Here is a 25,384-nt window from a genome sequence, read left to right as displayed (position 1 = left end):
GCTGACTATGATTGCTTTGGGGCCACAGTGCCATCATTGCGTGGTTGCCCACAGAGCCAAAAGTATTTGCTATCTCTGATATAAAAGGGCCAATCTCTGATATAAAAGAAATAAAAAGAGTGAGAAAATATATATGCACACATATAAAAAGGTGTTCAGCCTCATGAGTAATGAGAGAAATGCAAATTCAAATCAAAAAGAGATTCCACTTCACATCCACCATGTTAGGACATGTTTGAAGTTGAGACAACATTATTTGACAGTCAAGTTGGAGAATAATAACCGTCCATGCATGTCCTGGAAGCCACCAGCTTCCCAGGTGATGTAGTTGGTAAAGAACCCACCTGCCAAGGCAGGAGATACAAGAGATGTGGGTTCGATCCTTGGGTCAGGAAGATCCCCCTGGAGGAGTAAATGGCAACCCACTCCAATATTCTTGCCTAGAAAATTCCATGGACAGAGGGGCTCACAAAGCGTCGGGCACAACTGAGCTCACACACAGTGAAGAATGATGTATGTCCTGGTGGGAGAGCCACATAATAAAATGAGTTTGGAAAATGCTTTAGCATTTGCTGGTAAAGTTGAGCATAGATACATACCACACAGACATTCCACCCGAGGTAGAGGCTTGTGCAGAAATACAGCAGAATTGTTCATAATAGCAGCAAGCCAGAACTTATCGAGATGTCCGCAATCTGATGGGCCATCAGTGTGGTCTGTTCTGACAGCGAAAGTCTACGCAGCAGGGAACCACTCCACATGCTGATCTGGACAAGCGTCTAGAACATAACTTTGTCGGGGGGTTGAATATAATAATTACAGTGCATGTATTTAAAGTTCAAAAACTGGCCAAGCCAACAGTATGTTATTTCAGTATTCATGTATCAGTAGAAAGCTATGAAGAAATGATGGGAATTATTAACAGGAAATTCAGGATGAGTAGGTCCGGGAGAAGGGATATCAGACTCCTAGTGTATCTGCCTTTTTTCTTTTTTTCCCCAAAATGTTTCTTTTATTTTCCTATTTCCCCACCTTTCCTCTTTCATCATGGGGACCATCTTCCTCAATCCCCCGGTGACCCAACAGTAAAGAATTCACCTGTAGTGTAGGAGACATGGGTTCAACCCCTGGGTCGGGAAGATCCCCTGAAAGAGGGCATGGCAACCCACTCCAGTATTCTTGCCTAGAGAATCCCCTGGACAGAGGAGCTTGGTGGGCTACAGTCGCATAGAGTTGGACACGACTGAAGCAACTTAGCATGCACGGAAGCACTCACAACGTCTTCCTCCCTGTTCAGTTCCACCCCCTGGAGTGGCCACTGCCAAGAGTCCAGTGTGCATCCTTCTAGACGTTTCTCAGTGTTGGTAGCTCAGCTGGTAAAGAATCCGCCTGCAATGCAGGAGACCCTGTTCAATTCCTGGGTCGGAAAGATCCCCTGGAGAAGGGAAAGGCTACCCACTCCAGTATTCTGGCCTGGAGAATTCCATGGACCGTGTAGTCCATGGGGTCACAAAAAGTCAGACATGACTGAGCAGCTTTCACTTTCAAATACAAAATAAATCACAAAGATATTATCATTTTTGAAAAGTAGAATGATACACTTTGTAGTGAAACTTGCTTTTTTTCACTTTCAAGTCAATATATATAAAACTACCAGCTGCCTAGTATTCCTTTGAGCTTAGGATCCACAGTCTGTCCCCCATCTTGGTGGACACATACCTTCTTTTATTGTTGTTGTTAGAGATAACACTGTAAAGAAGATTCTTGAACAGTATATGCCCATGAAAATTCTTCCATAACACAGATTCCTAGAAACAGGATTTCTAGTTCTCTGGGTGTTTGAAATTCTCCATCTCCATCTAACAGATCACAAACCCAGAAGCAAGGAACGCTTCATAGTCTCCGTTAGCTAAAAAGAGCTCTAGGCTGGGTGTTATTTAGGAGTGACCCAAGGAGAGAGGGACATAGACATGGGGGAGGGCACTTGGAGTCCTAAGAAGGGAGAATTGATGTGAAGTCTGTCCATTTCTGCCAAGTTTCTGTGCTAACAGGCGGAAAGATCTGGACCTCATGTTTTCAGGAGAGGGACGTCTGCTTCTCCTCTGCCCCATGAAACAGGCAAAAGACAGTCCCTCCAGAACTAGCTGGGCCAGAGCCCACCCACTTTAGGGTCCTCGAGTGTCACCCTGAAGAGGCTCACATTTTTAGCATCACTAAGGGTTCCCAAAGCCAGACATAGAGGAGAGACATAAAAGTGACCATCTCTCTGCTTTCAATACACCTAGAACAAGAATAGCCCTGAAGCCATCCTACCTCAGTAAAATGGCCCAGGGCCATGCACAGGGTCCCGGTTTGTCCTGTCTTTTTCTCCTGGGGTTTCTAAAGACAACAAGGCTCTTCCCGCCCATGCCCAGGACGAGCCAGGGGTCATTTTATCGCACTGGGAGCAGCCCCCCTGTTATTGGTAATTGTATCTGTTAATGATGTTCCAGTGTCAGGGAACAAGAAGGTGGGAGCAATGCAATTTGTAAAATGATTCATCAAGAGTAATTTGCTATTGATGTGCCCCTGGTAATCTCAAGAAATCTGATGAGGTGGAATTGAGGGAAATTTAATTAGAGAGGCGAGCAGCGCAGGCTGATGCTGTAATAGCATTTCCCACGTTAACCTCATTTTTCATAAGGGTTTTCTGCACCAACCACAGTATTTGATTCCCAGTGTTCAAATGTTTGTTAATTGCTCTTTCCACTTTGCAAGTCCTGCCTTTTCTCAGTTTGGGTGTCTCCCCGATCTCCAGCTTCTCTTCTCCGCAATCTCTGCTAAGATGAGGGCAGGAGCTGCCCACCCTGTGGTGGGTATCAGGGAGAAATGGGCGAGAGCCAGCCTTAGTAATGAACTTGAAAAAGAGAGGCTCTGCTAAATATAGCAAGACAGGACATGCGCTCCGTGCATGCTTTGCTGCTTTCTCCCACCTGTCTGCCTCCAAACCACAGAGTCCAGCCCCCCAGCTTCCTGGGGCATTGGGAACTGAAGGAATGACTTTCTTGTATAATTGTTTTTTTTTTACTGGAGTATAATTGCTTTCGATGTTGTGTTAGTTTCTGCTGTACAGTGAAGTGAATCAGCTATAAGTATACCTACATCCCCTCCGTCTTGGACCTCCCTCCCACCCACCACCCCCACATCCCGCCTCTCTAGATCATCACAAAGGACCAACCTGAACGCCCTGTGCTTTATAGCAGGTTCCCACTAGCCACCTGTTTTACATATGGTAATGTATGTATGTCAATCATCATCTCCCAGTTAGTCCCACCTTTAAATGCCACGGACGGAAGAGCGTGGTAGGCTACAGTCCTTGGGGTCGAAGAGTTGGACAGAACTGAGCGACTTCACTTTCACTTTTCCTTTCACTTTATCTTTCTCACCCGCCTGGTGTCTGCATGTCTATTCTCTATGCCTGCATCTCTATTCCTGCCCTGGAGATAGGTTCATCTGTACCCTTTTTCTAGACTCCACATATATGCATTAATATACAGTATTTATTTTTCTCTTTCTGACTTACTTCGCTCTGTATAACAGACTCTAGGTCCATCTACATCTTTGCAAATGACCCTTTTTTTTTTCCTTTTGTAGCTGAGTTCCATATATATATATACACACATCTTCTTTATCCATTCATCTGTTGTTGGACATTTAGGTTGTTCCCACGTTCTGCCTATTGTGAATAGTGCCGCAATAAACATTGGATACGTGTATCCTTTTGAATTATAGTTTTCTCAGGGGATATGTCAAGGCATATTGTTTTGCCTTTCTTTTTTCAAAATGTACTTTGAATTGAAGGATAACTGCTTTACAATACGGTGTGGGTTTCTGCCATACATCAACATGAATCAGCCATGGGTTTGTTTGCATGCGACCCCTCCCTCTGGGGCCTCCCTCCCGCCTCCCACGCTGTCCCTCCCCTCTGGGTTGGCACAGAGTCCTGGCTGGAGCCCCCGAGTCATACAGCAGATCCCCGCTGGCTCTGTGTTTTCCAAATGGTAGTGTGCATGTATCCACGCTGCTCTCTCCGTTCGTCCCACCCTCTGTGTCCAGAAGTTGGTTCTCTATGTCTGCACCCCTACTGCTGCCCTGCAAACAAGCCCATCAGGATCACGTTTCTAGATTCCATACATTTGCGTTAATATACGCTATTTGTTCTTCCCCATTGACTTACTTCACTCTGTATGATCAGCTCCAAGGTTCATCCACCTCATTAGAACTACCTCAGATGTGTTCCTTTTTATGGCTAATATCCCATTGTATGTATATACCACAGCTTCTTTATCCATTCATCTGTCGGTGGACATCTAGGTTGCTTCCATGTCTTAAGTGAGTGAAGTGAAAGTGAAGTCGCTCAGTCGTGTCCGACTCTTTGTGACCCCGTGGACTGTGACCCACCAGGTTCCTCCGTCCATGGGATTCTCCAGGCAAGGATACTGGAGTGGGGTGCCATTTATTGTAAATTGTGCTACAATGAACTCTGGGGTCCATGAGTCTTTGTCAATTATGGTTTCCTCAGGGAAAGGCATATTTTTAAATCAACTAGGTTTCTTGTTGCCTTTTTTTTTTTTTAATTTTAAAATCTTTAATTCTTACATGTGTTCCCAAACATGAACCCCCCTCCCACCTCCCTCCCCATAACATCTCAGTGTGAAGTGCAGATATATATACGCTGTCTTTCTTCCTCACTCAGGATTGCACATATTAGAAAATAACCTTCTGATTATCCAGGTTGTCCTGATTGTCTCCAAGAGTGACAGCCACTTTCAAGTAAAGAGGAAGCATTGTCATCTGAATGCTGCATTGTCTTAGAAAGAGGTTCCTTCTAATCTCAGTGAGCTCGGCTATAGCAAAACCTGATTTGGTAAAACATGACTTACCAGAGACATGATCTAGTCTTCCTTTAAAATATATTCTTACAATTAGCAATGAAATAAGCCATGAGTGGGAGCTTCCTCAAAACAGAGATGTCTAGCTTCTTTTTGTCAGCCCAAATATCTATAATTTCTGCTTCCCTGTCTTTAAGCCCTGGGAAACAGTCAGTGTCTCTCCTGTTCATATGTTACTTTACAAAGCACATGGGCTTTTCCCCGAGCCTCATACCAGTCTTGTGAGTCTAATTGCTGGAAGGGTAAGTATCCCCATTTTGCAGTAGGGGAACCGATTCTGCAAAAGACTAGCCCCCAGATGGAAAAATAAAATAAAAATGAAAAGCACTGTTTTAGCTTCCTGTGGATGTATGAGCTTGTTTACTGTGTTTACTAACACAGTGTATGACAATGACATGCTCTGGCTTTGGAGTCAGGCCGCCCTGGATTTAACTCCAGATCTAAACTATGGCTGCTTCTGTTTCCTCATCTGTAAAATGGGGATGATAAAAACCAGCCCTATAGTTGTGTGTGTGTGTCTGTTGTGTCCTAATAATGCCAATGATAATAGTCCTAGCTAAACTTTCCTGAATACTTCGAATATGCTGGGCAGCATTTTAAGCATACTTAATCATCACAAACAAAGCTACGAGGCAGGTAATAATTCTCTACCCATTTTTACTGATGAGGAAGAAGTCAGATGGCTAGTGTGTGGGACGTGGGGATTGAAAGCAGGCAGCCTTACTATGGTGCCCATGCTCTGGCCTGAGACCCTGGTGCTCAGCAAGGCAGAGCTGTTTCAGAAGCCAGTTGCACCTCCCACTTACCCAGCTCTGGTCCAAGCTTTGGGCTTCCCAGGACTCCTTGCTGTGATCCATTCATGCACTACACCTTGGACCAAAGGAGAAATCCCTGTCTTATAGAAAGCCCACGGTGGGCATCCAGCAGCCAAGTGCAGGACTCCTGTCCAGGCTTTGAGATCCACAGACCCCAGTTCAAACCCTGGCTCCAACTCTCATTACCTGTGTGATTTGGGGAAAGGTGCTCAGTGAGGCTGAATACTTTCTGTTCCCAAAACCTAGAGTTCTCTTCTCCAGGATCTGTGTGTAGCTTCTTCCTTCACGTGAATCAGCACTCAGATCAGATGTCACCACCTCGGAGAGGTCTTCCCTGCCCATCTCATCTAAGATAAACACTTTGTCACTCTCTAATGCAAAAATCAGCAAGTTTTTACTCTAAAGGGCTAGATAGTAAATTTTTCAGCTTTGTGGGCCATGTACAATTTCTGTCACAACTACTCAGCTGTACTGTGGTAACAGTCATAGACAATATGTGTCCAAATGGGCATAGCCATGTTCCAGTAAAATTTATTTGCAACAACAGGTGGTGGGCCAAATTTGGCCCAAGGGCCTTAGTTTATCAAGCCGCTGCTCTGACTCAACACACCCCATTAATTCCTTTCATGACACTTATCAGTTTGGGGAATGACCTTATTTATTTGTTTGTTTCTTTATCGACATCATTCTTCCTTCATCGTCTGGTTTGCTCTACCACAGAATAGAGCCTGGCACTTAATATATCTGCATCAAATAAATGAATAAATGAATGCCTTGCAGATAGCAGATGTTTGGTAAATATGTGTTGAATGAATTACTGTCTGGGCTATAGTAGAAAGAAAGCGAAATCACTTAGTTGTGTCCGACTCTTTGCAACCCCATGGCCTGTAGCCTACCGGGTTCCTCCGCCCATGGGATTTTCCAGGCAAAAGTACTGGAGTGGTTTGCCATTTCCTTCTCCAGGGGATCTTCCTGGCCCAGGAATTGAACCCGGGCCTTCTGCATTGCAGGCAGACGCTTTACCATCTGAGCCACCAGGGACTGTAGTAGGGGCTCCATAAATACATGCTGAATAGATAAATGAATGGACCATGCGCTACACAAAGTGGGCTCACACCTCTTGAAGGAATGTCCTCGTGAGCTCAATTTCTTTGTCTGTACAATGGGATTTCTAAAAAGACTTCCTCATGAGATTGTCCCATGAACTGGACAGTGCTATGCAGTGCCCAGCATGGTGCCAGGCACGCAGTAGTAGGTGACCAGTCTGTGGCTCGTCTACTGATGTCATTGTTCCCTTTGGCTTTCAGAGGAGGCGTTGAGGCTGCACAATGGGCCCCTCCGCAGCGCCTACATGGAGCAGAGCTTCCAGAGCCTGAACCCCGTCCTCAGCCTGCCCATCAACCCTGCCCAGGTGGAGCAGGCTCGGAGGAATGCGGCCTCCGCCGGCGCCACGCTGGAGCGCTGGCTGGACTCACTGGTGGGCGGGATGTGGACTGCCATGGACATCTGTGCCACAGGCCCCAGCGCCTGCCCGGTCATGCAGACCTGCAGCCAGACGGCCTGGAGCTCCTTTAGCCCCGACCCCAAGTCGGAGCTGGGGGCGGTCAAACCCGACGGCCGGCTCAGGTAGCACTGGGCACGTGGGGACCCCAGCGGATCTCAAAGGGAAAGCAGCCAGATGGCCAGTGGGACCCAGACCCTGACCTCCTACCCCTGGGGCTGCCTTTTGTGAGAGGGGCTCTCCTGGCCATAGGATGATGAAGAAGGAAGGTTTGGAGGCCAAAGCAGGTTCTGCCAACCACCTGCGCCCTGCAGGCCGGCTACTGGGGACAGCAATGGCTTGGTCCCAGCACCGTGGTGGTCTTACCTCTTCTGGTTGATCCTCGAGTTCTACAGGTTCCTTGTCTTCCCCCTCAATGACATGACCCCACCCCCAGACAAGTGATTCCCAAACTTTTCTTTTGAGCAGCAGAGTATTTGTTTTACCGAGTCATAGGTGGAGGTTCAAGCTACAGATGAAATCCAGGCTGCTTGGGTGGAAGCTGAGAGTGTGAAGTTCTATGTCAAAGCTCAGCCCACCGGGCAGTCCCTTTGCCAAGGGCATCTCCTAAGGTACCTCTTCAGAACCCAAGGGCTCTGCAGAAGCTAATTTGGAAAGCAGTACCCAGAGGGTGGGTTTGATCTCCAGCCCTGCCCTTCAGCTCATCTTCCTGCTCCTCTGGGCCAGGAAACCCTTGAGCCAGCCTTGAAGTGTCAGGACATGAAAGTCACATTCGTGGGCTCATTCCCAGGGAGGTAGTAGTCTTGGCGGGGGTTGAGGAGGGGTGGCTTTGAGCCTCCCCCAAGCTCTTCTTGGGTTCAGGAGAGCCTTGTGACATGACTTGGCCAAAGTCCAACCAAAGTGTCACTGCCAGACATCCTGGGCTCCAGGCCACCATCTCTCGAGGTAGAAACGGGGTGATGCTCATGAGTCTGAGGCTAGCATCAAGCCCCCCAGCCATTCATGGGTCAGGAGACCAAGACAATGACCCTTCTGGTCTTTGACAGTGGGAACTTAGGGGGACCATGGCCGTGAACCTCAGAGATCGCTGGGAGCAAAATTCCTGAGCTGGTCAGCACAGCAATACCCCTCACCTGCCTGAGCCCTTCGTTCTGAAGTCGGGCACTCGGAACTTTGTGAAATGTGTCTTCGGTGCTGCTGGGAGCAACCAAACCACATGGAACAGACTTTATATAGCGAGGAAAAAGCATTTCAGATTCGGTTTTTAAATTCATGGCCTTTCTTGTCTGAGGTGCCAACCGGCCCTGCCTGACATGCAGTGTGAAAGTGGGAAGCTTTGAGTATCTGGTTGTTTAAAACCTAAAGAGTAGTGTTATTCAAATTGCTTGAGTTACTAGAAACCCAAAGGGTTTCCTTGCCATGTGCCCATTGGAGGGTTGCCCCGCTCATCCAGCAGTCCCTCCCTGAGAACCCCCTCCTCCACTGATCCCACCCTCCCTCAAAGGTTCCCTCGGAAAAGTCCCAGCCCTGGGTACATTGTCCTTTCCCAGGAGAGCCAGTCCTCGTTGGGTTTCTCTCCAGTGTGGCTTTGAAGGTACTGCCGATTGCTCCCAGAGAACTGTTAGCTGTCGCCTCCTACTCACCCCACCCCAACCCTGCAAGGCAGGATGTCCTGTGGGCCATGGAGGATACAGAGAAGGGACACTTTAGATATTTATTATTTATATGTTTTAGTCAATGACTAATTAGTAGGTGCTGTTTTTGCAGCTTGTCAATTATGTTATCTTACTAACTGAAGCTGCCTTTATTCACAAAAGGCCCCCTCCTCCTGCCCTTCTAGTTCCCCCAGCCCCTCCTGTCTGTCTCCCTCCTGCTTTCTCTATGTATCCATCCATCTATCTATCTACCTATGTCTGCCTCTCTGTGTCTGCCTTCCATCCTCCATGTCCTCAGTGGAAAGCAAGGGAGTTGGACACCATGAGGGAAATGCTTCAACCAGCAATGTCCATGGGCTGAAAGTGGGGTGCCCTTGGGAACATCGGTGCCTCACTTTTCTTCACACAGGGTGGAGGACCGCCCAGTTAGCTGGGGTGTTGGAATTCCTGAGCGGTCCCCAGCACCGGCCCCCAGCACAGGGACCCAACAGGACTGCTACTTGTGGAGGTAGACACCCAGCTGCGGAGCTTGGGCCGTCCATGCGTCTCCATCACCATCCTCCCACAGCCAGTCTAACCATGGGCCTCTCTGTGACCAGAGGACAGAGGGAAAGCAAGCTCCTTCCATGCCCAGGAGCAGAAGAGATCTATTTTAGGAAAAGGGTGGTGGGGGTGGCCAGACAGGCCAGGAGAACCCAAGGGCCGGGGCCTGGCATGGCTTTCTCAGAAAGCCCGCATAATGGCCACGTGATTCTACCAGCTCACGGGGAGCCCAGAGGCCCACGGCACATCCTCTGTCTGCCCTCAGCCTCTGCTTCTGTCCAAGGACTCTTTGAGCCTGTGGAAGCTGCCCAGGAAGCCAGCCTTGCACTTCCAGGCCAGGCCACTAGGACTCTATGTCACTTATGGTGGCTATGGGAGCCCTGCCCTGGTGCATCCCTGCACGCAGCATGGGCCTGCAGACTCCTCAGCGAGGCCCCTCCTGCACCCTGACATTGCTGACTCCTGTTCTATTGGGGAGACGTGGCGGAATGGCAGAGCTGGCTTATTACTCTGGGGATGATCCCCTCCTGTCCCCAGCCCGGGCCTCACTCCCCGCTGACTACCAGGAAATTGGGAAGCTGAGCAGTCACACCGGATGTTCCTCAACATCTTCTGTTCTTGAACCAGAGAATCACTCTGAAGATGTTACATTTGGCTTCAAGGGGAAAAGGGAGAATTTCAAGCAAAGCCCAGGATGATTTGAGCCAAGGTGATGTTTTCCCAGGGGAGATGGTTTAACTCATTTTTACTGTCTACCTGAGAATGATTTATTAATTCAAGGCCATTGGTCAGGCAGCCTTGAGCTGTGGCTGCCCTGAGGGTTTCAAAACCTGAGAACGTGGTCCCCTAGAAATCCTTTTAGAATTTAGAAGAGTGTGGCTGAGTCTCTGACTGGGTCCCTGGACTTTAGGGGGGTTGAGAGGTGGGATGTGGGTTTGGGGGAGAAGGATGCATCCAATAAGCTGTGATACTTTGTCCAGTTTCCCACTCACCCCTGTGATGTCAGGCAGAAGCCACACCCAGGAGGCAGACGACTCTGAGCCCTGCTTCGCAGCCCCAGCACCAAGCAGTCTGTCTCCAAGGAGGGCAGAGCGGTTGCTAGGACCCTCGCATTCTAAGAGGTGTGTGTGCTCCTCCCTTTGGAAAAAGACCCTTCTGATCTGGCCGGGAGTCACTCTGCCTTCATTTGCCATTGCTGAACTTTCAGAATGCTAGTGGAGCTGAGGTTTGAGTCAGTCCCCCCAAAAGAGCAAATGACCGCTGCTCTGGGCACAGGCCAGGACTGGGGGGACTGTGCTTTCTTCTAGTTCTCCAGTTTGGAGGTGCAAGGAGAACCCTGGCTGGAACCTTGATCTCTTTGCCAAGAGGGTCCCTAAGAGAGGAGAGCGGTAGCAGCTGGGTGTGGGGGCCTGAGCAAAGACCCCTTTCATAGTCCAGTTCACTGGAGTTGCAGGACCCAAGCTCCCTCCAGAGCACCCAAGGGGGATATACTAGAAACAGCTGTTGTCAAAGGCCTGCCAGGTCAAAGCCACACCCTCTGGCAGGGGTCACCCAGGGCTATGCAGTCCAGGACACTAACACAGATGAATGAAGCAGCTGGTGTCAGACAAGAGGGAATGGCGGGAACTGTGGTCTGCAAGTGTGCGCCTGACACAGACGAAAAATACGGCTGCCTCTCAGCTCCAGTCTGCAGTTGCGAGTGAAAATACAGGCACGGTACAGCAGAATCATCTAATTTGGTAAGAGAAGCCAAAAACCCATATTTTTCCAGGAAATCTGATTTTCAAACATTGGCGGGTTTTGTTGTTACCAGAGTTTAGGCAAAGGGTTCGGGCCACAGTTCCGCCTGTGCACGGCCCGCTCTATGGAGGTTAGGTGTTGTCCTGGTGGAGGGGGAAAAACCAGCATTGGAAAGGGGCAAAAATAACAGCTTATGCGGAACTCTGAAGGGAATGAGGGCCTCTCACTAGTCATTCCTATCCTGAAGAAACAGTCCCTCAGAGAAGGGGCCCGTGAGAACTGGCTTGTTCAGCTCTCCTGATCTCAAGACAGTTTATACTGAAGGGGAGAGGAAACAGGATTTACTGACCTCAAGAGCTGCCCCTTGGACATCAAGGAGGTCCACACTGGCCCAGTCCCCACCTTCCAGAATTCCATCACACCAGGTGGACATGTGCAGGAGATTGTTCATGGGAGAGGTTGGCGTGTCAGCCCCGCTCGCTCCAGATCCTGGGTTGTAGCGGCCACCTTGCCAAGTGTCCAGAAGCATCTTTGGAAGCCGTGCTCACGGGAGGTCCTCTCCGCTTTTCGCCTCACCTACCTTACTTTGCCCATGGGCCAACCACAGGCGCTACCTCATGTGTCTGCTGAGAAGTTTACCTTGGGGGAGGAGGGAGAAGAATAAAGGTGTCCAAATCTGCTGGAGCTGAATGTATAATCTATGCAAACTCTCTCTCTGCGTCTCTCCCTCTCTCTGTCTGTGTCTCTCTCTCAGAAGTATTTTTTTTTTTTAACCTGGCAAACGATACTGTACAGACCCCTCTTAAGACTGAGGAGGGCTTCCGCATGCCACCTGTGTCTACCCCTCATGTTGTCGTTGGTTCTGTCCTTGCCAAGCCCCAGGCAGGGAGATGGAAGCCCTCTCTCTTCCCCTTCCCCTCGGCTGGGAAAACTCCATCCACCTCTGCCTACAGGCCCCACGGGAAAGCAGGTTCTGCGTCTTGCCACCTCCGTTGCTAACTCCATCCTCTCCGTTCCTCATTGGCCTCCCTTCTCTCCTTCCTCCACGCCACCTCCCCCCTTCAAAAGCCTTAGGTTTCTCTGTTTTTAAATGTGGCCTTAAAATTATTTTTGGAAAGCTGACCACCCTCTCTCTCCCATTTCTACCAACATCCAAGAGAAAAGAGCATCTTGAAGCTTTCGGGGCAACCTCCTAAGCCAGGGGCTGCCAATCTGTAGCTTGCAGATGTGGTAGAAATGGCTTCTGTGTGTCGTCTTGAAGAAAAATATCCTTCTATTTTTCCTATGGGTAAAATGAAGGCTTGGGTGCTCGTCTAAACCTCAGCCGACTGCCGAAGCACTCTCTTGGAGCATAATGCCGCTGTCGATAGGCTGGTTTAATTACCGGCAGGATGCCAACGTGGGCTTTCCAATCCTCCCCCTCCCCCCGAAGACTTGGTGACTTTATGTACTTCATTCAAGGGTAAATCAGCAGAGTTTCTCAGTTTATCTCTTCGTCCTTCCTGCCTGGAAAGTGATAGAATTTAATATTCCCGGTGGATGGTCATGTTCTCAAAGGGATCACACTCTCCCTGCTTTCAGAGTCCCTCCTTTTCCCTGCCATCGCTCCAGGGCTGATGGAGGCCAAAGACAACCCCAGGGTTTTCATAGGAAATTCACTGGAATTGAGCTCAATCGTCTTTGTCGTCCTTTGTCTCTTTTTTTGGTATTACTATATTGTCAATAGCATTTGGGTATTTTTTTAGAGGCCTCACAGTAAGTTATTACCGTCCCTTTCATTGTTTTTCAAAGACATGTGGTGATATAGTTTTTAAAAATAACTATTTTGTTATAGATCATAATATGCATAAAACTGTACAGAAATATTTTGTAATGTATTGATTTTAAAAAAAGAGAGACTCTGTAAATAAAGTTTTAAAAAAAGAGAGAATTCAAATGGCACACACTGAAAGATGTAGATATTTTGCTATTTATTTAAAGGAGTATTTTAAGAGATATTGAACTATCTGAAATTGACCAGTAATCAAATTCCAATCATCCGAATGCTTTTCCTCACGGTAGAATGTGATTCTCGGAAACAATTGCACTACCCGCCCATTTTTGCACCTTTTCTGTCTTTTCATTTAGCAGAAAAATAACAAAATTGTGCCTTAGCTGTATTTTTTTGTCTAGGGGAGTTTATTTCTGTCTGACAAAGCAAAATCTTTTGCAGAAAACAGTGGATGTATTGAATACTGTATCATACCAAAAACACTGCAGGTGTATATAGATGCTTTCTGTCATACTGTGTTTTCAGATGCAGAATTTTAAAATTAAAAAAAAAATACTGTCTTTAAGGAACAGTAGGTGTGTGACTTTTCAGTGGTGTCTTGCATCTTCATGTCATCCTATGCACTGTCTCTGCACCACTCCTCTGCACTGTCCTCATGCTGAGACCACCTCTCCTGGGAAATCCTGATGTGTGCACACACTCCCTGATCAAGCCTGCTGTCATCTCTCAACGTAGATGACAATGAGGAAGACTGCCATCTAAAGGGGCAAATGTTTTCTATAGCCAACTGGCCGGTTGTGTAGCAAGCCTGTTTTCCTTTCCTCTTCTCTACACAGCTAGACTACATTTCCCCCCAAAAATTGTGCGTTAAACCCATTATATAAAAAGACTTGGGGTCCAGCAGTTAGGACTCCATGCTTCCACTGCAGGGGACACAGCTTCCATCCCTGGTCAGGAACAAGAATCCTGTGTGCCACGTGCCCCCAAAAAAGGGGAACATTGGGGCCGGCAGAGGAGAACACTGGTTGCCAGAAGGAAGGGGGTAGGGGGTGGGTGAAATAGGTGAAGGGGACTAAGAAATATAAACCTCCAGTTATATAATAAATAAGTCACAAGGATGTAATACACAGCATAAGAAACTGAGAGGGATTGCTCAGTCATGTCTGATTCTTTGATCCCATGGACTGTAGCCCGCCAGGCTCCTCTATGCATGGCATTTTCCAGGCCAGAATACTAGAGTGGGTAGCCATTCCCTTCTCCAGGGGATCTTTCTGACCCAAGGATCAAACCCAGGTCTCCCACATTGCAGGCAGATTCTTTACCATCTCAGCCACCAGGGAAGCCCTGGATCATAAGGAATGCAGTTAATAATGTGCCCACTTTTGATGGGGACAGATGGTTAGTAGAGTTAGCATGGTGGTCACTTCATAATACTTCATAATGTATGCAAATGTCAAATCCTTCTGTAGTACACCTGAAACTAACATACATCAACTAAATTTCAATTTAAAACAATAGAATAAAGTGAAAGTAACTGGGTGCTTGGAGGGCTGCTCCAGCTGAAGTGGGAGCAGAAATAGCCTTTGCAATGTCTCCCTCCCTCCCACTCAGTCAATCCCTTTGGTGGCTCCAAGGGGGGTATGTAGCCAACAGGCCTTAAAACTCTTAGCTCTCAGGGAAGCAGCTGGGCCTTTGGTGAAACTGACTGGAGGCCTGGCTGCCAGGTGCTGAGAGTTGTAGTCTAGGCTGAGTCGCTGAGAATGAGACCAAACTGAGAATAATTCATCCCTTACCTAAGGTGGAATCGAAAGAGTATAAAATTAGAATTGGTACCCAAAGGAGGTAGGTCAAGTGTTGGAGACTCTTGAGCCTGTGCCTCCAGACTTAGTTGATTTGGTCTGCTGGGAAACCGCATGCTGCCCAGCTTCTTACAAGAAAATGCTCTCGAATATGACTTTTGATGTTCCTATCTGTGTTAGTGAGAGTTCTTTCACTTGGAACCAACAGTAGCCTAACTCACGGTTAATCAGATGGGGAAACTATTGGCTCCTGAAATTGCAGAAGAAAACAGTTCAAATGCAAAGGACAAGGATGAGAGATTCTCCAGGAGACTCAAGACTGGGAACTAGAACGCTGACACTCTTTGTCCCCTTTCACTCCGTTTCTGCAGCTCCCAGTTTGATTCTGTTCCCCTCTGCAGACAGCCAGTGCCATGTGATAGAGACAGGAGGCCCTAGAAGTCACTGCTTAGCCTTCAAGCAGCGCAGCAGAAAAACATCTATGTCCTTTGTTCTCATTGCCAAAGGAAGTGGCTCCAACAAATCACTGGGGCCAGGCAAACAAGGCACTATCATTGGCTGAGTCTGGATCATGTATCTACCCCTGCGGCCAGGTGATTGGATAAGAAACTGTGATTGGCAGCCCCATCCCAATCACATGGTCAGAATGGAAGAGGAGCATTTCTGATGTGCTGAACAAACAGAAGATGTTCATCCACTGGCCACAGCCAACTCCAGGCTCAGGTGCATTCTCAGCTTGCCAGTCCAGTTCATTCCTGCTCTTCAAATGCCCAAATTGTCTCCACCCAGCTCCTAGCTATCTCCCCAAGGAGAAGGATTCTGGGTAGGTCTTGAGCAAATCATTTTAAATAAATATCATATAGATGGTTCAGATTTCATCCTCACTTAATTAGTCATGAGACAACATGACTCTCCTTTTCTCCTTGTAGCCTGGGCACAGGACTCATTTGAAAGACCCAAGTAACTGCCCTTTACTAATTATGGTGGGTGATTCTTACTTGCATCAAAAAGCAGAGTCTGTGCCTGCAAAGAAGAACAATATCTTCTCCAAGTTTGTGTAACATTGACCTCCTGGGATCCCAGTCTCTCCTTTGCCCCTGCAGCAGGCACCCAGATCCCCCATGCTAGCAAACTCATCCATAATGAGGTGATGGAGCCTTGCTGAATTGGTGTCAGTATTCTAAAAATGGGGATGAGGTGGACAGCAATGGTTCACCCAGTGAAAAGCACTAAAGCAGATAGACTGATGGGCATTATGGCAGACTGGGTAGGACTCAGGACAAATATGGGGAGTACTTTTCAAATCACACTACCGAGCCTGAATGCCTACCAATTTTCCCATGGCCCTGACCAAAATAAGGACGCTTCTTCCAAATTTGGAGTCAGATAATCCTGTGTCCAAACACAGATTTCCTTATGGATTAGCTGAGTCAGATTTGGGTCAAGGTCCCTAACATGTCTGAGCTTCAGTTTACCTATCTATATGGGGATAATTGTTACTTACTCATAAAGCTGTTGGGAGAATTTTAGGAAGACAGTGCATGTGAAATACAAAGCCCGCTGTCTACACATAGGAGGAGCTCAAAAAATCTCAGCTCCTCTTGCCTTCACAACCGAAAGGTAAAGCTCCTTGAGGGCAAGGGATGATGTCTATATTTTCAGCACGCATTGAGGGGCTTGACACATAAAATGATGTCCCAGTGTTTGATGTAAGAATAAATGAACGGGACTGCTACTATTCCCATAATCTCTTTAGGGGCATTTCATTTTGTCTGTCAGAACAATTGTTCTCTATTTGAGACTTAATGTCTTCTATTCATGATAAGATGGTGTCACCTTGACTTTGAAGATTCAAATGATAGTTTTCAAATGCCCTGAACAAGGGAAACACAGCATTGCCCCCAATCTCTTTGGAGATTCTTGGGGATCCTCAAGTTCAGCTACCACCTAGGTTCTACTTCCACTAAATTGGTTCATTTGACAAATCATCTCTCTGTTCTGTAGATTCTTTATTTCAGTTCTAGGTACTTCTCCTGTAAGCAACTTTGCCATAAACATCTTTGCTGCAAAACATTTTTGCCTCACACCTAACCGGCCATAAGGCAATCTTGCTGTGAAAGATAACTGGTTGACAGTTTGGTTCTAAGTGGTTGACAGTTTCAGTTCCATTTCTCCATTGACATAGAACTCCCATTTTTGCATTCCATCAATCTTAGCCCTCATAAAAGTCTGTACAGTGATGAGCAGGTTTGGTGCTCTTAAAATAGTGGACAATAACTATGTCTATGGACTTGATAGAAAATACTATGATAAAACTTACTGGACGTGTAACTGAGGGAATATAAAGTCAGGGCAAAGGCTGTACTAGAAAATGATAATGTCCTTTGCAAATCCTCCAGTGATTTAAAGGTGCAGAGTTGAATCCACACCTTCCATAGAACTTTGGAACATCTATCAGTGGACATGTGACAATCTTCCAAGAACAAAGAGCTTTCTCAACACGATTCAAAGCTCGGATGCAAACATGCATCCTAGAATTTGGAAGCTGATGCCTCTGTTAATGAAGAATTTTATCAAAATAGAAAAGTGCGATGCCAAGTGAGGAGACACATCAACAAGCCAAAAAATTGTATAAAATTCTATGAATGAAAAACTTGGAAGACAAGTGCTTAGATATAACAGGCAAAATAAAATCAGTTATTTGCACAGTATTGCCATGAATCTAAACATATTTCAAATGTATTCAAATATATTTCAATAAAGCCTCTTTAATTTTTTACTCATTTTTCATGTTTCATTATGTCCTTTTTAATGCCCTTCTTTTATTTTTCCTTATTTTCTCTTTTACAACAAAATTCCCTTATGGTCAATTAGTTACACAGCAAAAATGTTTGTGGCTAAAAAGCTCACAGCAAAAATACCAGACATACATTTTCTTGTCTCTGCACTATGCTACTACTGCTAAATCACTTCAGTCATGTCCGACTCTGTACGACGCCATAGACGGCAGCCCACCAGGCTCCCCTGTCCCTGAGATTCTCCAGGCAAGAACACTGGAGTGGGTTGCCATTTCCTTCTCCACTATATCACCCCCTAATAAACACCCCAAGCCATCACTCCCCCAAAATACTACTGCCAGGCTATGTAAACAGAAGATTTGCCAAAGCTTTCAGGTAAGAAATTGCCTGAGAATATTTCAAATGATTTAGAATTTAATATCAGACACTCCCATTCACAAAAGCCCCAAATCCCTGATCAGCCACCTGCCCACAAAACCTCCAGCATCCAGGCATGTGCGGGCCTCCTCTTCCTCTGACTGCCCTCAGGCAACCCTCCCATAAATGCTCTATTATCTCTTGTCCCTCCGCCTCTTTGCAGACCAGTCTCTCAGGGCCTCACACTCCACATCTACAGAAAACTCTAAAGGTAAGACTCTCCTTGTTTCTAGACAGACAGTTTTCTCCTAAGAGGAACGAGCTCTGGAAGCAGCTTCAACACCAATTACTCCAAAGCACCTTTCTCTCCCGGTTGTTCTGATTTAACACACTCCCTGGCTGCCAAGTGGTGTCTGAGCACTTTGGCTCCATTCTTTAGCTAATGCTTTTTCTTTTTCTTTTTGTAAAACCTTTGGGATCTCCCTCACCATCACGGTAATCTTTTCAGCACGCCTAGATCACGTCATGACCATCTGCTGATTTCACTGGGGTTGGATGGTGGGCAGGTAAGATGCAAGGGGCCAAAGGAGAACTTGGATGAACTCCAGGATCAAGAATCACTCCAAACTACGAACACTGATGTTCTTGGTTTGGTTCCAGTAAAGTATAGTCCTTCCTACCAACTTTTATTTTCTGACCTAGACTATTCATGGCCTGCATCCACAGATTCTGACATTGAGCTTGCCATCAAGGACTCTAGGGTTTGTTCATCTAACATGGGTATTGGCCCAAACTTAGCTTCAAAGACTGGCAGAAGCGGGAGGAACATCGGGGATGTAAGGGACATGGAACCCTCACTAACCACCCCCTAACTCAAAGTCTGATCTTTATCCCGAAACCTAATTGTTCCGTCCCTCAGTGTCAGTGTTTTCCAATAGGAGATATTATTAGAATATAAGATTTACTATTATAAATAAGATTTATTATTATAAGGAGTTGGCTCCCATGATTATAGAGGCTAAGTCCGCAGATCAGCAGTCAGCCAGCCGAAAACCCAGGAGAACTAATAACGTAAGTTGCAGTCCATATCCAAAGGCCTGAGAAGCGGGAGAGTCGATGGTGCAGCTGCAGGTCCTCAGGCTGGTGACTTGAAACCGGAGAAGAGCTAATGTCTCAGTACTGGACTGAAGAAAGGAAGAGACCAATGTCCCAGCTTAAAGGATTCAGGCAGGAGGCTTTCCCCCATATGGGCAAGGAGGGTCTGTCTTTTTATTCTACTCAGACCTTCAACTGATTGAATGAGGTCCACCCACATTAGGGTGAGTGCTTTATTCACTCAATTGAAATATTGATCTTATTCAAGATACACTCAGAACAATGTTTAACCATGTAACCAAGACCCCTTGGCTCTGTCAAGGGGAAACGAAATCAACCATCACACTCAGCTTGTCTTTCTTTGTAATGGGCATAATACTGGCCACCGGGAGACAACACTGATGCAAACTGAAAAAGCACAAATGGCTAACATGGGTTTGAGTTCTGACCCTCTCACTTATCGGTTGTGTGACTTTGAACTAGTCACTTGACTTTGTGATAGAGCTTTTTAATTTCAAGAAAGAAAGGAAAAGTGAAGTGAAAGTCACTCAGTCGTGTCCGACTCTTTGCAACCCCATGGGTTATACAGTCCATGGAATTCTCCAGGCCAGAATACTGCAGTAGGTGGCCTTTCCCTTTTCTAGGGGATCTTCCTAACCCAAAGAAAGGAAGAAAGGAAGGCAAAGAAGGGGAGGGAGAAAAGAAAACAGAGGTAGAGAAAAAGAGAGAGAGAGAGAAAAGGAGAAGAGAATAATCTTATCTGCCTCACCTATTAGTTAAGCTTTCACGTAAGGTTAGTTCAGTGCCTCTCAACAATGGCCACACAATGGAATTACTTGGGGAGGGTGTTTTAATGCTGCTCGGGCACATTAAATCAGGAGATGGGACCCATGCATCAGTAATCAGTAAAGCTTCCTGGTGATTCTAATGTGCAGTCAGGGTTGAGAACCGCTAGATTAAATCTGTGAAACATTTCCCCAAATGTTGGGAATTATCATTATCACCCTAGGCTTATGGCAGCCCTTCATGTAGTAAGAAGAAATCTCCCGTTTTGAGACTTTACACATATATACCAGTGCCCCACGTTGTTCAAATTAGAGCCATAAGGATAAAAGTGAGGTTTAAGGTATTAAGTACACTTGATCTTAGCCAAAAGGCCGAGAAGCAATCCTAAAGGAAATCAGTCCTTAGGTGTTCACTGGAAGACTGATGTTGAAGCTGAAACTCCAATATTTTGGCCACCTGATGCAAAGAGCTGACTCATTTGAGAAGACCCTGATGTTGGGAAAGATTGAAGGCAGGAGGAGAAGGGGATGACAGAGGATGAGATGGTTAGATGGCATCACAGACTCAATGGACATGAGTTTGAGTAAACTCCGGGAGTTGGTGACGGACAGGGAGGCCTGGCATGCTGCGGCTCATGGGGCCACAAAGAGTCAGACACGACTGAGCGACTGAACTGAACTGATACCTTATTTTATTCTGCTCTGTTTTATTGCACTTCACGGATATTGAATATTTTTAAAATTGAAAGTTTAATGCAACCCTCCATCAAACAAGGCTGCCGAATCATTTTCCCAACAGCATTCGCTCACTTCATGTCTTTGTGTCACATCTTGGTAATTCTCATGATATTTCAAGATTTTTCATTATTATTATATTTGTGATGATGACCTGTGATCAGTGATCTTTGATGTTACTAGTACAACTCACTGAAGGCTCAGATAATATTAGGCTTTTTTAGCAATAAAATATATTTTAATTAGGGTATGCACATTATTTTTTTAAGCATAATGCTATTATTGCTCACTTAATAGACTACTGCTGCTGCTGCTGCTAAGTCACTTCAGTCATGTCCGACTCTGTGACCCCATAGACGGCAGCCCACCAGGCTCCCCTGTCCCTGGGATTCTCCAGGCAAGAACATTGGAGTGGGTTGCCATTTCCTTCTCCAGGGCATGAAAGTGAAAAGTGAAAGTGAAGTCGCTCAGTCGTGTCCGACTCCTAGCGACCCCATGGACTGCAGCCTACCAGGCTCCTCCGTCCATGGGATTTTCCAGGCAAGAGTACTGGAGTGGGTTGCCATTGCCTTCTTCGATAGACTATAGGATAATATAAACATAACTTTTTATGCACTGAGAAACCAAAAGTTTGTATGACTCATTTATAGTAATATTCACTTTATTGCAGTAGCTTGGAACTGAACCTGCATATCTCTGAGGCATGCCTCTGTCAGGCCAGCACCCCATACCATCCCCCAGAATGAAAGCAATGGAAATTTGGATCTTGGAGAAAGTTGCAAGGCAAACTTTACAAGAGGAAGAGGTCCAAGAAGCCTCACTTTAGGAGGTGGAGATAATAAGAGACCCTTCCATGTCCCCCTCACTCTCAAAAGATGACTTTTTCTTCTGTCCAGAATATTCAAATCTGGGGAGACAGGAAGTATATTAGTTGCTGCCCAGGGCTGGACGTATGGGCTGGGTTAGAAGATGGTAATAGCTAAAGGTTACCGTTTCTTTTTGAGGTGATGGAAATGTTCTTAAAGGGACTGTGGTGAGGATTTTTACACATGAGTGAATACACTAAAACCACTGAATGGTTGAGTTCTGTAGTGTGTGACTTATATCTAGCTCAGCTGGTAAAGAATCTGCCTGCAATGCAGAAGACCTGGGTTCGATCCATGGGTCGGGAAGACCCCCTAGAGAAGGGAATGGTTACCCACTCCAGTATTCTGGCCTGGAGAATTCCATGGACTATACAGTCCATGGGATTGCGAAGAGTCAGACACGATTGAGCAGCTTTCACTATCACTTATATCTCAAGCTGTTTCTTTTTTTAAAGATGAACTTTTTTCATATTAGTAGAGAATACAGAGGGGTGCTTCCCAGGTGGCTTGGGCTTCCCATGTGGCTCAGCAGTAAAGAATCTGCCTGCAATGCAGGAGACACTGCTTTGATCCCTGGGTCAGGAAATTCCCAGAGAAGGAAATGGCAATCCACTCCAATATTATTGCCTAGGAAATCCCATGGACAGAGGAGCCTGGCAGGTTACAGTCCATGGGGTCACAAAAGAGTTGGAAACGACTTCATGACTAAGCAGCAACAGAAATGGAGAATATATAAGCATCAGATGGAAATGCTGCTTGACGTTAAATCATGTGTTCAGTTGATTATTGCTTACTGACCTCAGAACATAAGCTTCGTGAGGACAGAAGCTTTGTTTCACTCACCAGTGGTTCTCCAGAGTCCTAAACAGAGCCTGGCACACAGCAGATGCTTGGAAAAGATTTGATGAATGAATGAAAGAATAAACATCTTGACCAAGCCTACCAGTCTCTGAAGGAAATCTTCTCCTTGTTCTAACGAAATGTGTCCTTCCTCCTTTCAAAGGTCTCTGGGGTGACACTGTCTTCCATAAGAGTAACTGGAGGAGGTTTCCCCAATAACCTGTGCCATTGGCATCATGCAGAACCCTGATTCCCAGGAGGCCCCAGATCCAACCATCACACCAGGATGCTCCTCCTCCATTTGACATTATCCCTTTTAAACCAGCTAAGTCAGTACCAATTAACACTCATGAATCTAATGTTCATGAAATTGGACAAGCAGACCCAAAAGTTCACACTCCAGAACAAATTACTGGAAATCAGAGTGAAATACCTCTTCTGGCTTAGTAGCCTGCTAAGATGTAAAGGGCCTTTCCAGTGGGAATTGCAAAGCAGGTACAGTTCAAGGTCACCTTGCATGCAGATTGCTGCCTTACCGTCATCCGAGGCTTGAGAAATGAAAGGTCTTGTAATAGAAGCCCTTTCAGTCTCGTTGGAACTGGAGCATAGTGAATCAATCACAGCACCCTTTCTGGCTGGTAATTCCTGGTGCCTGTCTGTACAGATATGTCCTCTCATCCAACCTTGAGATTTGAGGAAGAATGGAATCTTCCATCTGATGAGTGAGAACATGAAGGCAAAGGGGATCAGCTTATGACTCATTTATGGACCCAGAATCAGTAAAGGAGTCCTGCAGTAAAATACCCAAGCCTGTGAATTTTGAACTCATCCCCAAGTTTGAGTACTAACTTTGCCGATCTCTCTCTGACCTTAGGCTGTCTATTGATTTCTAAGCCTCAGTTCTCTCATCTGCAAATTAAGTAGCAACTACAAATTGACTTCCCAGTGCTAAATAAGATAACACATATAAAACATTTATCACAGAGCCCAGCAAAAAGTATATTCTCAATAAATGTTAGCTTAAAAAGAAACCATGCAGGCTCTTTCTATTCTATGTTTTGTGAAAAACTTCAATATACCATGTTCTGATCAATAATCATCCCAAGCCTTCACTTCCCTAATTCCTCCTGAATGAACCTCAGCTCAGATAATAATATGGGCATTAAATCCATGATGCATACAAACCTTCATCTGACATTTTCTGAAGGGTGAATAGATGGATGGATGACTGAGAATCAGTCATTGAATTACTGTATGAATGGGGAGGCAAATGGATGAGGAAAAACTGAGGAATTAATGAATATACAACCTCTTTGTACCATATAAAGGCCCTTACTTGGACTATATTTCAGGTCTGCTCAATTATCACATTCCCAATAAATTCCATGATATTTTTATGTTATATATATGACTTTTATATTTTTATTGCCTGTCTCCTCCTACTAGAATGTAATCTCCAAGAAGGCAGGGATTTTTGCCTATTTTGTTTACTTTGGTGCCTTCAGCACCAAGCATAGTGTCTAACAAATAGGAAAACCTAACCCTGGATTTGGAGAAGGACATGGCAACCCACTCCAGGATTCTTGCCTAGAGAATCCCATGGACAGAGGAGCCTGGTGGGCTACAGTCCATGAGGTCATGAAGAGTCAGACATGACTGAAGTGACTTAGCACGCATGCACGCAACCCTGGGTAAATATTTGTTAAAGGTACAATGTACCTTGATGCTCTCAGCCAACCAATGTGGAAGGTACAATTTTTGTTCTTGTGTGACTAATGAAAACACTGAAGCCCAAAAATGTAATTTGTCCAAGGACATACAGTTAATTAGTGACAGAGCACAGATTCTTACTAAACCTAAAGAGCACTCTTGACTTTTGTCAAAAAGGAACAACAGACCCAAATGGAATCACTTGTGCTAAGCTCACATCACCAAACCAGGTCTTCATACCTAATCTAATTACTCTTTCAACCTCTTCCAGGAATGTAGTCTTAGCCAGTCAATTTGGAACTTTCTGGATAGCTTCAATGAGGTAATCTGCCACACAGAGCCTTCCCATCCCCCGCAGAAAGATGAGGTTAATCAGCCCACTCCTTGTCCCTTCCTGTTTCTGCCCATAAAAGCCTTCCATTCTGTATACCTCCTCAGAGCGCCTTTCTACTTGCTGGATGGGATGCTGCTCAGTTCATGAATTGTTCAATAAAGCCAATTAGACCTTCAGGATTTACTCGGTTGAATTTTTCTTTAACACTATCTAGCAGTATTACCGCATTTTAGAATGAATGAATGCAGGTCAACTCTTCTAAAGAGTTTCCTGGCTTCAGCTGAATTTCTGATAACAGAACGCAGCTGGTCCCTAAGCAATCTTTTTCCTTCCCAGGTGGAACCATGATTGAATGAGGATTGCAGGGCCCTGGCAGAGAAGACAAGGGGCATATCCCCCAACCTAGCACTCCTAGAGGCAGGCCAGACTCAGAGGAATGTGCTCAGGGAGTGCTGGACTCAAGTCTCTTTGTTTCAGCTTACAAACTTCAATTGGTTGCTAAGAGACTGTACAAAGGGAGGCCCATTAGAAGCCCTCAGAACCCACACACAGTTACATAATACCAGACCCTTCCTTTATAGAAATGCAAATAATACACGTCCAAGACCAGCCGGCAATCTGTGCTGCCTGTGATAAGGGGATTTCTGTTTGGGGCCCCAAAGAAACCCCCTCTCAAGGGGGATGGGCTGTGGAGGAACCAAAGGATCCGGGAGGAGTGCCACTTCCAAAAGGACTTAAATATTAATTAACATGAGATCCAATCCCTACTCCACAATAACCGGATTTTATACAATCGGTATGCCCATTAATTAATTCAATGATCCTATTGTGCTATTTCTAGCATTTTTTTTCTGGAATTTCCAATCAACAAGCAGGGAAAGTCATTTTATGACCCCAAATGTTGCAAAAATGACATTTTCTCATCAAGTATAAGTACTTCTCGCTCTTGAAACTGTTTCCTGATCCGTACTTATCAAATCTAATTCAAACAAGGGGTAACAAAGAATAACCAGGTAGTCTCTGTGTGCGCTTGTGTACCCAAAGTTAGCTTTACTTGGGATCTCCTGATATGGAGATGAATATGATCCCTGGTCAGCATAGGAAGGCAG

At 45.8% G+C, this 25,384-nt stretch overlaps 1 protein-coding gene and 1 non-coding gene across 2 annotated transcripts in view; one reads left to right on the top strand and one right to left on the bottom strand.

Moving 5' to 3' along the window:
- Positions 1 to 7,376, top strand: part of XYLT1 (xylosyltransferase 1) — a 346,872-nt gene extending 339,496 nt beyond the window's left edge. Inside the window, exon 12 of the mRNA XM_068968807.1 lies at positions 7,054 to 7,376. Within this exon, the coding sequence (XP_068824908.1) occupies positions 7,054 to 7,376 (323 nt within the window). The remainder of the gene's footprint in view (positions 1 to 7,053) is intronic.
- TRNAC-GCA (transfer RNA cysteine (anticodon GCA)) lies at positions 6,715 to 6,787 on the bottom strand. Its single transcript has one exon. It is a non-coding gene; the product is annotated as a tRNA-Cys (tRNA).
- Positions 7,377 to 25,384: the final 18,008 nt, after the last annotated feature.

This window comes from Capricornis sumatraensis, chromosome 3, assembly GCF_032405125.1.
Source record: "Capricornis sumatraensis isolate serow.1 chromosome 3, serow.2, whole genome shotgun sequence".
In the NCBI taxonomy this organism is placed as follows: domain Eukaryota; kingdom Metazoa; phylum Chordata; class Mammalia; order Artiodactyla; family Bovidae; genus Capricornis; species Capricornis sumatraensis.
This window is presented reverse-complemented; position numbering and strand designations above follow the sequence as displayed.